Below are 14,371 nucleotides of genomic sequence, written 5' to 3' on the forward strand. Positions count from 1 at the left end.
CCTCAAACTAGCCGAGATAACTAGCAGTAGGCGGCCCTCTCTCCTCCACGCCCGCTCGTCGTCACGAAAAAGAAGCAGCGGCCAATCAGCGAGCTTTGGCAGGCTTGGCAGCGACTCCACCGTTTGGACCCGTGGCCGGCTGTCCAAGTTTTCTAGTGTCTTCTAGTGGGCTTTGATTGGCTCTGGGCCACTACCATTTGTGAGCGCTGGCTTTTTGGATGGCTGTGCTGGCTTTGTTGGGGGGGACTCTGGTAGGGTCCCGGTACTCTACCGTACGTATGTATGTGACAGCCCAACTGGGATGGGGGAAAGGGGAAGGGGGAAGGGGGAAGAGGGCTGAGGGCAGCGTGGAGGGAGGAGACTGGGCTGGGGATGTGATGGGAGGAGAGAGTGCCATGTCGTGCAAGAGGCTACTGTGTAGTACTCTACTATAGGATGGGCTGGACTTTGCCATGTGTGTGTGCGAGTCGTGGTGTGGATGGAAGGAAGGGGGAAGCTCTACTCTGCTCACGTGCCTCTTCTCTTCCTTACTCGACCGACGTTACCCCTCCTTTCCTTCCAAGCTTTTCCACGTTCCGTCTTTCGGTGCCAGCGGCGTCAACAGGACGAGCAATCACATAGTTACATAGAGCAGATCGACGGGGCGGACACTGGCAGCATTGAATGGCAGCAGCAAAAGCACGTATAGAAGCATGCAAGGAAGAATGGATGGGAAGGATACTAGAGAGAGGGGGTGTCGGTGGTAGGCAGCCCCGTGTGTCTCGTGATTCTCGTGACAACCAACATCGTGGAAGCGTACTCTATGCCTTGCTGAAGAGGGGTCATCGTCATGATAAGGGAAAGAAGGCTGCATTGAGTCCGCCCCTGGCTATAGACAGGTACACCGGCCGTTGAGAAGGGCCATCCACTTGCTAGCCTAGAGAGAGAAGGGGGGGGGGACGAGTGAAGAGGGGAGGGGGGCGCGCGTTGGCAGGCTGGCAGGCTGGCAGGCTGGCAGGCAGGCAGGCAGAGCGTCAGGCAGGCACAGACGGGATGTTTGTTGTCCACGGTAGCAGGGCAGGCAGGAGCGAGTCCGTGCTTCGCTTCCTCCAAACCACTTCAGCACTTCTCCATCCTCCTCCTTCTCCTCCTCCTCCTGCAGTTGATCCACAAAACACCTCACCATCACCACACACTCAACCACACACCACCCCACCGCCCACCGCCCACCGCATACCGCCCGTCTATCCTTCCGCCTGCATTGCATCCCACTCCACCACCCACACTCAACACCCACTACTTTCTACTACACACATTCACACTCAACAATGGCGACTGAGGTACGTGCCCGTTATTGCTGTCCCGATCCCCCCCCCCCGCCGCCCACCAAGCCGCGCGGGTGCCCCCCCCCCCTCCTTCTGAACCCCCTCGATCATTGTCAACACAGGCTAACATGCATCCTTTCACAAACAGCGCGAGAGGTACGAGACCGCCGCTAACGGCCACTGCACCGCCCATGTTGTATATTGACGTCGCAACAGCAAGACTTTCCTCGCCCGGCTCTGCGAGCAGGCTGAGCGCTACGATGGTGAGTCCAAAGTGCAGTGTGCACGTCTGGTTCTGCAACGCCTGCGCAAAAGCTAACGGTCCGTCTTTGCAGAGATGGTTACGTATATGAAGGTCAGTCACTACAGCGAGAGCACCAGTTGCACATGGTTCAACTTTTCACATACTGATCGATTTTACAGGAAGTTGCCAAGGTATGCCGCATGACGATGGCCCAGCCCGAGCCCAACCCAGCCCAGCCAGCCCAGCTCGTCGCGAGACCAGCAGGCGCCTGTCCCACCGACAACGGCCCCTCCATGCCTCTCGGCACCAGCTAACAAAGTCTAGGTCGCCGGTGAATTGACTGTCGACGAGCGCAACCTCCTCTCTGTTGCCTACAAGAACGTTGTCGGCACAAGACGCGCGTCGTGGCGCATCATCTCCTCGATTGAGCAGAAGGAGGAGTCCAAGGGCTCTGAGAAGCACGTTGGCACCATCCGTGACTACCGACAGAAGATTGAGACGGAGCTCGAGAAGGTTTGCCAGGATGTCCTCAACGTGCTCGACGACTCCCTCATCCCCAAGGCCGAGTCTGGCGAGTCCAAGGTGTTTTACCACAAGATGTACGCAAGACAGCCTGGTCTATTCAAAACACAGGGCCCTAACAAGACCACAGGAAGGGTGATTACCACCGCTACCTCGCCGAGTTTGCTTCCGGTGAGAAGCGCAAGGTTGCTGCGACGGCCGCACACGAGGCTTACAAGGTATGACGCAATGCAACCCACTTTGGGCCAAAACAAACGCCAGCTGACCCCCTATCACAGACGGCCACGGATGTCGCCCAGACTGAGCTCACACCCACGCACCCCATTCGTCTGGGTTTGGCCCTGAACTTCTCGGTCTTCTACTACGAGATCCTGAACTCACCCGACCGTGCTTGCCATTTGGCCAAGCAGGCTTTCGACGATGCCATTGCCGAGCTCGACTCTCTGTCGGAGGAGTCTTACCGTGACAGCACGCTGATCATGCAACTTCTCCGCGACAACCTTACCCTCTGGACCTCATCAGACGGTAACGAGGCCGAGCCCGCTGCCCCAGATGCGCCCAAGGAGGAGCCCAAGGACGGCGAGGAGGCACCTGCTGGAGCCGACGTCAAGCCTGAGGTCAAGCCTGAGGAACAGCCACCGGCTGCTGCTGCTGCTGCTCCTGGCGCTGCTTAAGCACCTTCTCCCTTTCTCGACCTTGTCCATTCTCGGCCACCGTCATCTGTTTTCGAATAGACGAAGGGGTCCGGCAACGAGCGTCTGTGGAGTTTGTGTTTGTGTTCAATGATTTCCAAAATTTGGCTTTGGCAGCAAGCGGGTCAGACGGTCGAATTACCCATGACTGATGTTTTCCCTTTACTCTCCCTATCACCGCCGCTTTCCCTGTTGGAGCATGCAGTTTGCTCCTGTTGCACAGCTTGCGCAACTTTGCATACCACCAATGTCCTCTTCGCAAGGGGTATTGGACTGCTTATCCGCAAAAATGGGTGATGAGTGTGTGGCTACCTAGATACGACCTCCAATTCCCCCCTTGTTTTCGTTTGTGGCAGCACATGGATAACTCGACTATGGTGGAGTAGGACGTTTAAGCATCTTTTGGCATTGGTTTGGTGCAGGATAGGTTTTTCAATAGTCCACGGAGCAGGTTCGCAAGTCTCTGGTGGGCTCTTATACTGCACTCTTAGCTGAGCCAAAGGAATCGTTATTTCAAGAGTTGTAGCAGTCGTGTCATGTGAAAGTCATCCTAGAAATGTTGATATGCCAAAATGATAGGAGGGGAAGGAGCATTTTGCCACGCGCCCAACCAACCCCACGGAACGTCTGCAAGCTCTTGCCCTGCCCCACTACAAGCGAGATTGGGCCTGCCCCGCTCCCAGTTTCTTTGAGTTTCTGTCCACTTACACAGCCTCGCGTCACAGGCCTCATCGATTGTAATTTCCTTGGCCATTTGAAACGAGTATATCGATAGTCTTCTCAGATTAGATCCATCTACACCTAGCCCATTTTCTTTCTAAACGATGCTGGTTGATGTTTTCCCCTCTCCCTGACACACACGCCCCACGCCGACGCAATCCATGAACAGCCCGATGGTTAAAGGGAAAAGGAAATGAGAAGAGGGAGTTGAAGATTTTTCTTGTATTGGGTCTGGTTCTGGGTCTAGTTCTGGTAGGCGGTAGGTGGAGTAGAGTGGGGGGACAGGGATAGGGAGGGGGATTGAGGGAGGGATTGGGATTAGGGTTGGGGTAGGGATAGGATAGGGAGAAGTGGGATTATAAGGAGAAGAGGGAGAGGGAGAGGGAGAAGAGGGAGGGAGAAGAGGGAGGGAGAAGAGGGAGAGGAAGAAGAGGAAGAGGAAGAAGAGGAAGAGGAAGAAGAGGAAGAGGAAGAAGAAGTTGTTCAGGATTGGAGGGGAAAGGGAAAAGGTGTTTATTAGAAGTGAGATTGCTGCGCAAGGCAAGAAGAACGAAAACACTTCTAGATTGAAGGAGTCTAGGAATTCCGTCTGAGGCGAGAAAGAAAGGGACGGCAAGGGAAAAAGACCAAGAGAGCAAAAGATGCAACCCTCTGCCATGGCATACACAAAAGATTACTACCGCATCCTAGGTCTCATCGGGGGCACATCTTCTCCCCCTTCATCCTCTTCTGGATCCTCTTCCACAAATATCAGCACAGAAGAGGTCCGGCGCGCCTACAAGCTTGCCTTGTTGAACGCGCACCCAGATAAGAGGGGGGCTGCGGGTGAGCACAGAGAGGATAAGAGGGAGAGTGGTAGGCAGAATGGGATGGGGCATGGTTGTGATCCTGGCCTTATAACCCAAACAAGCCAAAGCCAAACCACAACACGCCACACAATCGACGAAATCAAAGAAGCCTACGCGCACCTCGCTGACGCGCAGAAGAAGGCGGAATATGATCGCTGGTGGACTGTTCAGGCCCGTTGGGGCGGCGGTGCTGCTGGTGCTACTACTACTACTTCTGGAGCTGGTGCTGGTGTAGACGCAACAGCAACAAACGCATTCAATGCCGACTTCATCCTTGGTCTTGAAATCCTCGATCTCGCAGACTTCGAGGCTAGACCGCGGGCCCGCTGTGAGCCGGCAGAGCAACATGGGCTCGCAGGAGCAAGAGACGACAACCCTGACCCCAACAATGTACCGCGACACTGCCAAACCGGTCACAATGATACACAAGCTGCGGGAAAAGATGGCCATGATGATGTTGGTGATGCTGATTACCACGACAACGACAACGAACAAGCCCAAACAGAATGGACACGGAGTTGCAGATGCGGCGCCCAGCCCGGCTTCGCCATCTCAGAACACGAGTTGGAAGCTGCGGAGCGCAGGGGCGAGAGGGAGGTGCTGGTTGGCTGTGGGGGGTGTAGTTTGTGGGTGAGGGTGGGGTTTGATGTCGAGGACGATTGATGGTGTTTGGGGTGGGCGTGGCGGGATGGCGGCTTTTTTTCTGTTTTTTAGGCATGTTGGGTTTTGAGGTGGATGGGTGTTATGTGAGAAGGAGGGTTGTTTACTTGGGGTGATGGGTCTGGGGGGTTTTTTTTTGGATGGGCGTGTGTCGGTTTTTGGTTTCGTTGTGGATGGATTGATGGACGTATAACATTAATGATTGTGTAAATGAATAGTCATACACATCAGTGGTCGTACACATTAATGGCCATACACATGAATTTTCCCACCCACCAACACTCCCACCCTACATATCACTCGCCAAAACCGGAAACAAAACCCCCTCATGCCCACTCCCCAACTCCCTCATCGGCACCCCATACCCCGTATCCGCACCAGGTACCGCATCCACAAACCCGCGCCTCTCGCGCGCCACACCCAGCTGGTCCAGCAACTCGGCCGCCTGGTTCGGCATGTAGGGCTGCAGCAGAATACCCGCTATGCGCAGAGACTCGGCGGCGAGGAAGATGATCTTGTCGACTTCTTCGCCCGGTTCGTCGGGGGCGTAGCTGAGGCATTTGTCCCAGGGTGAGGACATTTGGAAGAATTTGTTTGACTGGGTGGAGGGGGGAGTTAGTTTTGGGTTTGGGGAGTGGGGGGATGGTGATGCACGTCAAGGGGGATGCATGTGTATCTGTGTGGAATAGAAATGAATATAAACGTACCCCGCGAACAAATTCAGAAATCAAAAGCGTGGCCCTGCGCGGATCATACGTTTCAAACGCATCGTCCATCTGCGCAGCCACATTGCACAGGCTATTCTTGTAGAATTTCGAGCCGGGCCCCTCGGCCCATTCGTCTGGCGATCGGCCACCTACGCGTTGCACGGCGCCGCGGACGCTCCACTTCTTGCCGCGCATGACGCGCGAGGCCATGTTGCCCAGTTGCTGGCTGAGAAAGGTAGTGTATAGTTTGATGATGCGGGAGTTGTCGTAGTTGCCATCATCGACGGTACCGCCGTCGGTCGCGAGGTAGAAGCGCATGACGTCTGGGCCGAAGCGGTCGAGGGCGTGAAAGGGGTCGACGACGGTGCCGGTGGATTTTGACATTTTCTTGCCAAAGAGCGTCCAGTGGGCGTGCGTCATGATTTTCCGGGGCAGTGGGAGGTTGAGGGCCATGAGGAAGGCGGGCCAGTAGATGCAGTGGAAGCGGACAATGTCTTTGCCAATCACGTGGCAGTCTGCAGGCCAGCCGCCGGCGTGTTCGTAGCCTGGGGCCCAGGGATAGCCTGCTTTGGTGGCGTAGTTGAGGAGCGCGTCGAGCCAGACGTAAATGGTTTGCGTGTCGTCGCCTGGGACGCGGATGCCCCAGTTGAGGCGGTCGTAGGGTCGAGATATCGAGAGGTCTTCGAGTCCGGATTCGACGGCGGCTATGACTTCTTTCATGCGGTGCTCTGGGGTGATCCATTCGGGGTTTTCTTTGAAGAATTGGAGCAACTTGTCGCGGAAGAGGGAGAGGCGGAAGTGGTAGTTTTCTTCAGAGGACCATTCGACTTCGCTGCCTGTTTCGATGGACGTCTGACGATTCGATTAGCTTTTTTCTTCCCGTAGTGACTTGCATACGGACTATAATCTTACGCCCTGTGACGGGGTCAAGCCATGGCTGTACACCAGACTGGGGATAGAAACACTCGTCTGAGACAGAGTACCACCCCTCATGCTTCTGCTCATATATAAGGCCCTTCTCTTGCAGCAAGAACTGTCTGCCATCAGCTGCTGTGGCTTATAGCATGCTATTCAAAATAATCATACCCATGCGTATTGCACTGCGTCCTTATGCTCCCTGTCTGTCGTGCGTACGAAGTGGTCGTTTGCAATTTCAGCTTTCTTCGCGAGGTCCTATCAATTGATCTTAGCACTACCCTCTCCATACTCCTAATAGCATACAAGACATACTTTGAATATCTCTGCGCCCCTGTCGCAAAATGTCTTGGGGTCTACCCCCGCCTTCGCCGCCGCTCTCTGAATCTTCAACCCATGCTCATCCGTCCCCGTACAAAGCAAGGCCTTTTCTCCTTTCAGGACATGCCACCTCTTATGTATATCCGCCAGAACCATAGTATACAAGTGGCCGACGTGAGGAGCAGCATTTACGTAGAAGATGGGCGTGGTGATATAGTATGGTTTTTTGGCGGGCGGTTGAGTCGCGAGATATCGTCGATTGAATTGGCTACGGAGTTCACACGAGGTGCATATCCACGGCGATGCGATATTTGGCCTTGGAAATGCCCTTCGCAAGGTGGAAGCCGTGCGATTGGCTATTCGGGCGTGCATCCTTGGGATGGGGCTTCACACTGGACAGTCGCGAAGCTCTCCGCAGTTTGAAGCGCGAAAGCACGTGCAGGGATGCTGATTCAGCACATACCGGTATGGCACTTCACGCGACATTCCTCAGCCAGGAGATTACAACCAACGGCGATTAGCATCACTTTTAGACCCTCGCCAGGAATTGAATAAAAACTCTTCTTATAACAAACGTAGTCCTTGGGATGATTGATCCGCTCGCTGGTCAAGTCCTAGCACCACTGATCAGTTCATGGGCTGTTGCTTCATTTAGACTTTCGAGCATATTTCATCTCATCTCATTGTCATGTCTCCATATTCTCTTCACATCTGTCTCTCGCATTTCAACTCATTGACTATCGCGTTGAATCAGTTCCTGTCATTCCATTTCATATCCTGTTGGTTATCTTTGTCTACGCATGAATATTAACACTACTCGCATTATTACCAGCTGCCTAAGTTGAGCTCAAATGTCATGCAGTATATCTGTTGCATGCAATTCTTCGATTCATTCTGACTAAGATTAAAACTACAACATCTTGGCATTCAAGACAATCGAGGCAATCAATGCGATGCTACCGCCGTTCTCAGCACCCCGTCAGCACCTGGAAAACGCCTTTTCAGGGCTAGACATGTGGTCCTCAACGAAAGAAAACATAGTTTGTACGCAGATCCCGTCACATTGGCCAGTGACCGATCACTCGCTGTGTTCTGGGCTCTGCCAAGCCTCACCGCTATTGAGGCTATTCAGACCCCGAAAAGGCAATCTGAATACCACGCCTTCACTACGCATTTCATTTTTAGTTACAGGAATCCCTTGTTGTTTCTTTTGATTTTCTATCCTCTTTGTACAATTCTGGTTTAACTGATAGATACAGAGCTCGATGGCCTTTTGGAACAGGGACGGTCGTGGCAAGCGAGGCTCTTGGGCAAGAAATGGCCTCAACCTACTGGAACGATGCTCCAAATCTGGACTTCTGTCGAACTTCGCTCACAGAGCTCCCTCAAAGACTTCACTTCATTGATGAGTGCCGCTTGCCAATCTGATGGGAGACTGGGTCACTCCACGCTCAACCGACACATTGAGCGTTGTTCCGATTTGTCCTATTGAACTTATTGACAGACAGTGAAGAGTGACAAAACCTACTGTACTTCCTACAACCCCTTTGTTATATACTGACAGACTCCTCGAACTTAAATACTCACCATATCAACGCCTATCCTCTCACCACCGACTACAACAATCACCACTTCACTCATCTGGTCCAGTCGACACACGATTCTCCAACTTATACCATTCATTATCACCCCCATCTGATTCTTCACCATGAGATTCAACGCCGTCATCGTCGCCACCATCCTCGCCGTCACCGTCTCCGGTGCCGCTCTCCCCCAGGAGTCCGCCCCCGCCCCTGCCACCATCGACGACACAACCGTCGAAGTTGAAGAAGCCGAGGAAGCAGACTTTGAAAAGCGCGACCCAGGCCTTCGCTACACACGCTGGAGACCCGTCGGAACCGTCTTCGGCAAGCGCGAGGCCGCTGCTGAAGCCGAAGCCAAGGTCCGCTACACCCGCTGGAGGCCCGTCGGCACCGTCTTCTCCAAACGCGAGGCAGAAGCCCACGCAGAAGCCGAAGCCCTCTTCCAGAAGCGCGAGGCTGAGGCGTCTGCTGAGCCCGGGTACACCCGCTGGAGGCCCGTTGGCACCGTCTTCGGCAAGCGCGAGGCAGAAGCCCACGCAGAAGCCGAAGCCCTCTTCGCCAAGCGCGAGGCCGAGGCGTCTGCTGAGCCTGGGTACACTCGCTGGAGGCCCGTTGGCACTGTCTTCGGTTGAATAACTAAAGATGGGTTCATTGGGCTGACGACATGGCTTCCACCGCTACCATGACGACCTCGGCTTCCCCTTATCATCTCATCTCTTCCTCTACTTCTCCCACGCTTTGCTCCGCTCTTGCACATAATCGGACAGGGCCTGTGTCCTTTTTTATCTCTGCTCTTGCAATACACAATAGTCCTCTGCAGGACACGTTGTTCTCCGTCGTCTCAACGGGGGGTTGTTGGGCGTACCAGTTCCCCTTTTTTTCCCTTTCTCACACTCTCAATCGGTCTGGGACTATCTTGGTTGCGCAAAGGTGGTCTGGCCGTGAAGGGATGGGATGGGACTGGTTCTTTTTCATTTATAAGGATTTATAAGGATTTATCTGTAGTTAGCTCGCTATATCATGTGTCTATCGCATTGAAAGTCAGTGTACATGGTGCGTGTGTGTGTGTGTGTGTGTGTGTACACGCAACAAGTAATCAAACAGCGAACGACTCCCCACCAACAAACCCATCCTCTACCCCTGACAACATGAATTCTCATCCCCAAAACAAACCAGAACAACAAGCCAAACGACAGCACCAAGCCCACCCACTCCCCCCTCTTGTCCACCGCACTCACACTCAATGCCATGCAAACCTGCCATGCGTCGGACGTCAGCTATTGCACATACTAGGTGCCAGATATCCCAGGTGCCATGCATACCAGGTCGTAAGCAATCTTGATCTCGCACCTAAACTCGGTCCTGTACTTCTACTCATACCCATCTGTGCTTGACCTCGTATCTTCACTCAAACCCGAACTCGTGTCCAAAAGAAAAAGAAAAAAAGAAAAAAAAGGAGATTCCACTTGGCACCGAAGCCAGGACCGAAACCAGGACCAACACGGACAACAGTAAAGACAGAAAGGGAGGGAGTAAAATAGTGATGCGGAAATGGTCGGACAAGACATTTCCAAATCCCAGAAAGCACTCCAACCTCCCAACCTCCAACCTCCCGAGCACGCGAGCACGCGAACAAAACTATTCTTCGCGAAAGAAACACAAAAATTGGACAGTCTTTTGGTATGCTCTGATGTGATGTGATGTGATATATTTTAATTCGTTACACCTCGTTCCATCTTGATTCATTTCATGTCGTTCAATCGTGATTTCATCGTGATACCTATATATTGCCTATTCCATTTGCCATTCCATTTGCCATTATCTCACACCCATCTACCTCCTCCCTTCTCCCCTTGCCCTCTCTTCCCTTCTCCCTCCTCCCAAGCCAACCCCACCAGCAACCGCCAAACCGCCAAACCCCCCAAGAAAAACCCCACCCACAAAAACACCAGAAAACAAACCCCCCACTCCCACATTACCACCCCCAAAGCCAATCTCCCCTTCCCCTCTCAACGACCTCGCGGTCTCCACTACAACATGCAAGTCTTCAAGGGTGCGGAAAGAGAAAACAAAGAGAGAGAGAAAGTGAGAGAGAAATAGTGGTAGTAGCGTGATATGTAGCCAAGTCAAGCTAAGCTATACCATGCCGAGCGTTCAAGGTAGAGAGGAGAGCGATGGTTTATTTGCGATGCTGAAAACACACACACCAAGACACAAAATACCAACTATTGAAAAAAAACCCGGTACAAGAGCAAATATGCAAAAAAAAAAGTATGTGACCCAGGGCAAAAAGGTACAAAAAGGGTATATAGTAAGCCGTTGCGAAATCTCCCCCCAAGGTCCAAAAGAACCAGTGTAAAAGGGCGAAAAGATATAGGAAATAGAAATAGAAATGCGCATATGGGAATACCAAAAGACTGATCATGGACGCTCGCTTGCATAAGAATAAAAGAAGAGGGGAAAAGGGAGGAGATTTCAAAAAAGATTCGTTTACACGCCCGCACCATTGACGGTGACTTCGTAGCCGTCATGCTTGGCCTTCATCGCCTTTGCAAGCATGAGCTCGCGCATCCAGTCGATGCGGGTGTCCTTTGTGGTGGTGGCAAAGTGGTGAACCTTGCCGTGGGCCGTGACTCTCTTGGCCTCGGTCTTGCCCGAGGAAGGGGCAGTGGGCACGAGCTGGAACTCAAACGCCGGGTTGGTCACGTTGTCCTTTTCCTTGTAGTGACCCGAGGAGAGCTTGAGGGCCTTGAGCTTGGCCGAGAGCTTGTTCGAGGCCAGAGAGGAGCAGGCCACGGCGTAGTCGTCCACGTCAATGGTCTGCAGGGCCGACGAGGAGGGCAGCTCGTTGGGATGCATGGCTAGCATCGTGCCTTGCAGACGAAAGTGGTGGTCCTGCCACTCGTGTCGCAGAAGCTTGGTACGACGCTTCTTCATCCAGCCATGGTGATTGACACCCTTGTACATGAAACCTCCCTTGGGGAGCGGGGCCACTGTATCAGCAGCTTCCGTCTCGAAACGTTGAGCAGCAGCAGCAGAAGGCCTCGTGGGCGACGAATCAGGGCTGTAGTCGAAGAATTGGGTGCCACGAAGAGTGTCGTCGTCGGAGTGCGCCGTGGGGCTGAAGACACGGTCTTCGTCTAGCGCTGGCATGGGAAGAGACGGTCGGCGCCGGTCATGACGCGATCCGGCCCTCTGGATTGGGTTCTTGTACTGCATGTTGGGAGGCACGGACTGGCTCGTGTCTCGTACCACGGGCTCTGGTCGTACAGCTGTCACAGGCACGTCCATCTCGGAGAAGGGTGTACCGAATCGGTAGACGCCTCCTGGGGACGCTGTCCTACATGGAGAAAAGGCGGTGTCGGGTACGGGGTGCTGTTTCGTTGGGACCGCGCTGCGAGCGTTACCATAGGGTTGGGCAGATAGCGAACGAGCTGGTGGGATGGTCAATTTCGGGAGACTCTTGAGGTTGTTGTGGGGCGCTGGCACAAACTCAGCAGGGTGCAGTTGGGATGGTGTGGTAGAGAAGTTGTCAAAGGACTTGGTAGTGTGCGCAGATGTTGATGCAGAAAAAGCCGAGACTTCTGGTTGGTGGTGGTGCTGGTATTGTTGTTGCTCAGGAATCACGAGGAAAGGACGGGGAGGGAAGAGTTCCATAGGGGGCGTGGGAGGGGCCTCAATGGGCGTTGCGCTGGTGTATGGACGGTCCATGCCCTGGAGAGAGAGAAACTGTCGCACATTGTCTTGCGGGTCACGCTTCTCCACTTTCTGTAACTCTTCCAGGGAGAAGTCTGGTAGCTGGCCGGGCCCAAGGACATCAGATGATGCTACCACAGATGGTACCACGACCGACGTAGCAGTCTCCGAAGCCGGACGGTAGACATTCTCGACGGCTCGGAGCGCGGTTTGAGGATTACCGGGATTGCCTGCGATGAAGATGTGGCCTCCTTTTTCGGGCGAGATGGGGAACCCGTGCTCTTGCTGGAGTCGAGCGAGTTGTCGTTGCTGTTTCCTGAACTTGGAGCATCGCTCACCCCTATTGCACACATGCGGCTTCGGTAGCAGTTGCTCGATGGCCACAATCGAGACGGAATGCGCGGGAGTGATTGCGTCGTTTGCTTGATGACGACGCTGTGACTTGTTTCGTCGACCTCCTGTGCGACCTTTGCTCTTGGACCTGGTTCTCGCTTCCGCGCAGGGACGCTCAATGTCTTCAAAGGGAGTGGGAATGGCCGCAGGTGCGACGGGAGACATGAGGCCCTCGGACGTGCGCAGCGAGTCGATCTGATTCCACAATTGATGCCTCTTGCCAAACGATTGAATCTCCAGCTCCTTCAGGTCATCAAACTGAAGATCCAGTAGGACGGCTCCCGTAATGTCGTGATCGAGGAAGCGTTCAATGACCTCATCCTCAAATCCGTTCTGATACATCCAGGTGGCCACGTCTTGCGATGTCCAGGCTCGCACTTCAGCGTTGTCGAGATGAGCGACGGCCAGTGCGATGTTGTTGTATTCGAGCTGTGGCACTACCGTCTCCGGTGTCGCCTCTCGAAAGGATGTCTGGAGTCGGGATGGCGGTTCCTTGGGAAGGAGCGGAGACATTTGCAGAGCATAGTCGTAGGGGAAGTCGTTGGATGAGGACGAGGCGCGGAAGAGATGTGGTCCTCTGGGGCCCTCGACCGGCTTCACCATGTACCATTCGGCATACTGTGGTCGTATCTCCTCTCCAGGCGTCTGCACTTCTTCAAACGTCGAGATGGTCGTCTGACTTCGCCTGTTGTCAGATGAGCCACTGTATTCCTCGAAATCACTGGAATCATCTTCAATGTCGGTATAGGCCACACTAATGTGCGAAAGTGGGCGCTCGAGGGAAGACCTCGCGGTGAGAGCAGGCGAGAAAAAGGACTGCGCTTTGCTCCTCTGGAACATCTCTGATGGCTCCAGTGGAGTGATGGGTGTCATGGCCTGCTGTAGGGGGGCCACTGTTAGAGCCGTGGTTGTGGTGGAATGACATTGACGTCGAATGGTTACCAACGTACCATGATCACGGTGCTCGTACGCTCAGTAGGGAATTCCAACTTGGACTGAGGTGCTCTAGCAACAGTTCGGGGCGGATAGTCCAAGCATAGCACACACACACATGGACACACTGCAATGGCACGATTTTCGAAAACGGAGAAGGGACCCTACGGGTGGAGAGCGCTTGCGAGTCTTTTGTACAAACTGCTTGGGCGCCGTTGATCGAGAGTGGGGAGAGAGCGTACGCAGCGATGCTACTATCACACTTGAGCTTCTGCATGAGACAAGCCATGCTGGCTACAGCCGTCCACTGAGGGCGCTCGAGAGCAAGCCTCGACACGGGCTTTCCGCCAATGTGCTGGGCGGAGCTTTGTCGCCCGCATGCTGGTCAACGGTTAGGCTGGCGCTTAGACAGGAGCGTTGAGAGAGGTATGAGGGCGCCCATTCGCTGCGGTTGCAGATTGCCTCGGACGCTAATTGGGCTCGATTGGGGAGCATGAATGTCCATTAATATCTTGGGTGGTGATGGTGGTGCGGGGCCCGGGCCAGATGCGGGCTCCGACCAGGGTTCCTCGGGGGGGATCACAATGGGAGCAAGGCCTCTGCCGTCGACGGCAGCGGATCGTGTCGCCGCTCGAGTACAGACTAGATGCAGCGAAGATCTGAGCTGGCTACCGTGCTCTACCATGCGGTCCTGCTGGCTTGCGGTTACGGTTGGGGCATGTCGTCGAACAGTGCAGCCCCGCGGTAACTCACTGTACTGTACGGTGAATACTTGTGGTACCTGTGTACTTACGTAGGGCCGGGGCGGCATCCTCCTCTCCTCCTGTCCCCTC

General features: G+C 54.1%; 6 protein-coding genes across 6 annotated transcripts; 3 read left to right on the forward strand and 3 right to left on the reverse strand.

Annotated features, from left to right (window-relative positions):
• Nucleotides 1-1,307: 1,307 nt before the first annotated feature.
• On the forward strand, nucleotides 1,308-2,744 carry IAQ61_001846 (uncharacterized protein; the record flags this gene model as incomplete). The annotated part of the gene is made up of 8 exons (XM_066095284.1): nucleotides 1,308-1,319; nucleotides 1,453-1,460; nucleotides 1,521-1,567; nucleotides 1,640-1,659; nucleotides 1,728-1,739; nucleotides 1,873-2,147; nucleotides 2,201-2,288; nucleotides 2,349-2,744. The coding sequence occupies 8 exons, from the start codon at nucleotides 1,308-1,310 to the stop codon at nucleotides 2,742-2,744; spliced, it is 858 nt and encodes a 285-aa protein (XP_065954768.1).
• Nucleotides 2,745-4,123: 1,379 nt separating this feature from the next.
• IAQ61_001847 (uncharacterized protein) lies at nucleotides 4,124-4,993 on the forward strand (the record flags this gene model as incomplete). Its single annotated transcript, XM_003833666.2, has 1 exon — nucleotides 4,124-4,993. One exon carries the CDS (start codon nucleotides 4,124-4,126, stop codon nucleotides 4,991-4,993), a length of 870 nt encoding a protein of 289 aa, XP_003833714.2.
• A 152-nt stretch (nucleotides 4,994-5,145) lies between these two features.
• Nucleotides 5,146-7,790, reverse strand: IAQ61_001848 (uncharacterized protein). The gene is made up of 5 exons (XM_003833667.2): nucleotides 6,928-7,790; nucleotides 6,784-6,870; nucleotides 6,599-6,730; nucleotides 5,698-6,549; nucleotides 5,146-5,588 (listed from the first exon to the last, which is right to left on the reverse strand). The coding sequence occupies exons 1-5, from the start codon at nucleotides 7,303-7,305 to the stop codon at nucleotides 5,280-5,282; spliced, it is 1,758 nt and encodes a 585-aa protein (XP_003833715.2). The 5' UTR covers nucleotides 7,306-7,790; the 3' UTR covers nucleotides 5,146-5,279.
• A 776-nt stretch (nucleotides 7,791-8,566) lies between these two features.
• Nucleotides 8,567-9,900, reverse strand: IAQ61_001849 (uncharacterized protein; the record flags this gene model as incomplete). Its single annotated transcript, XM_066095285.1, has 2 exons — nucleotides 8,567-9,104; nucleotides 9,839-9,900. The coding sequence occupies 2 exons, from the start codon at nucleotides 9,898-9,900 to the stop codon at nucleotides 8,567-8,569; spliced, it is 600 nt and encodes a 199-aa protein (XP_065954769.1).
• A 1,106-nt stretch (nucleotides 9,901-11,006) lies between these two features.
• Nucleotides 11,007-13,478, reverse strand: IAQ61_001850 (uncharacterized protein; the record flags this gene model as incomplete). The annotated part of the gene is made up of 1 exon (XM_003833670.2): nucleotides 11,007-13,478. The coding sequence occupies one exon, from the start codon at nucleotides 13,476-13,478 to the stop codon at nucleotides 11,007-11,009; it is 2,472 nt and encodes an 823-aa protein (XP_003833718.2).
• A 178-nt stretch (nucleotides 13,479-13,656) lies between these two features.
• Nucleotides 13,657-13,959, forward strand: IAQ61_001851 (uncharacterized protein; the record flags this gene model as incomplete). Its single annotated transcript, XM_066095286.1, has 1 exon — nucleotides 13,657-13,959. The coding sequence occupies one exon, from the start codon at nucleotides 13,657-13,659 to the stop codon at nucleotides 13,957-13,959; it is 303 nt and encodes a 100-aa protein (XP_065954770.1).
• Between the last annotated feature and the right edge of the window lie 412 nt (nucleotides 13,960-14,371).

This window comes from Plenodomus lingam (genome assembly GCF_022343315.1).
Source record: "Plenodomus lingam strain CAN1 chromosome Unknown contig_13, whole genome shotgun sequence".
Classification (NCBI taxonomy): domain Eukaryota; kingdom Fungi; phylum Ascomycota; class Dothideomycetes; order Pleosporales; family Leptosphaeriaceae; genus Plenodomus; species Plenodomus lingam.

Bases quoted from the DNA above. Each gene is read 5' to 3' on its own strand.
- IAQ61_001848 (XM_003833667.2), bottom strand. From the start codon at position 7,305: ATGCACGCCCGAATAGCCAATCGCACGGCTTCCACCTTGCGAAGGGCA. The intron at 6,550-6,598 runs GTCCGTATGCAA...TCGAATCGTCAG, and splicing joins TCACAGGGCGTAAGATTATA to ACGTCCATCGAAACAGGCAG. The intron at 5,589-5,697 runs GTACGTTTATAT...CCCTCCACCCAG, and splicing joins TTTCTGAATTTGTTCGCGGG to TCAAACAAATTCTTCCAAAT.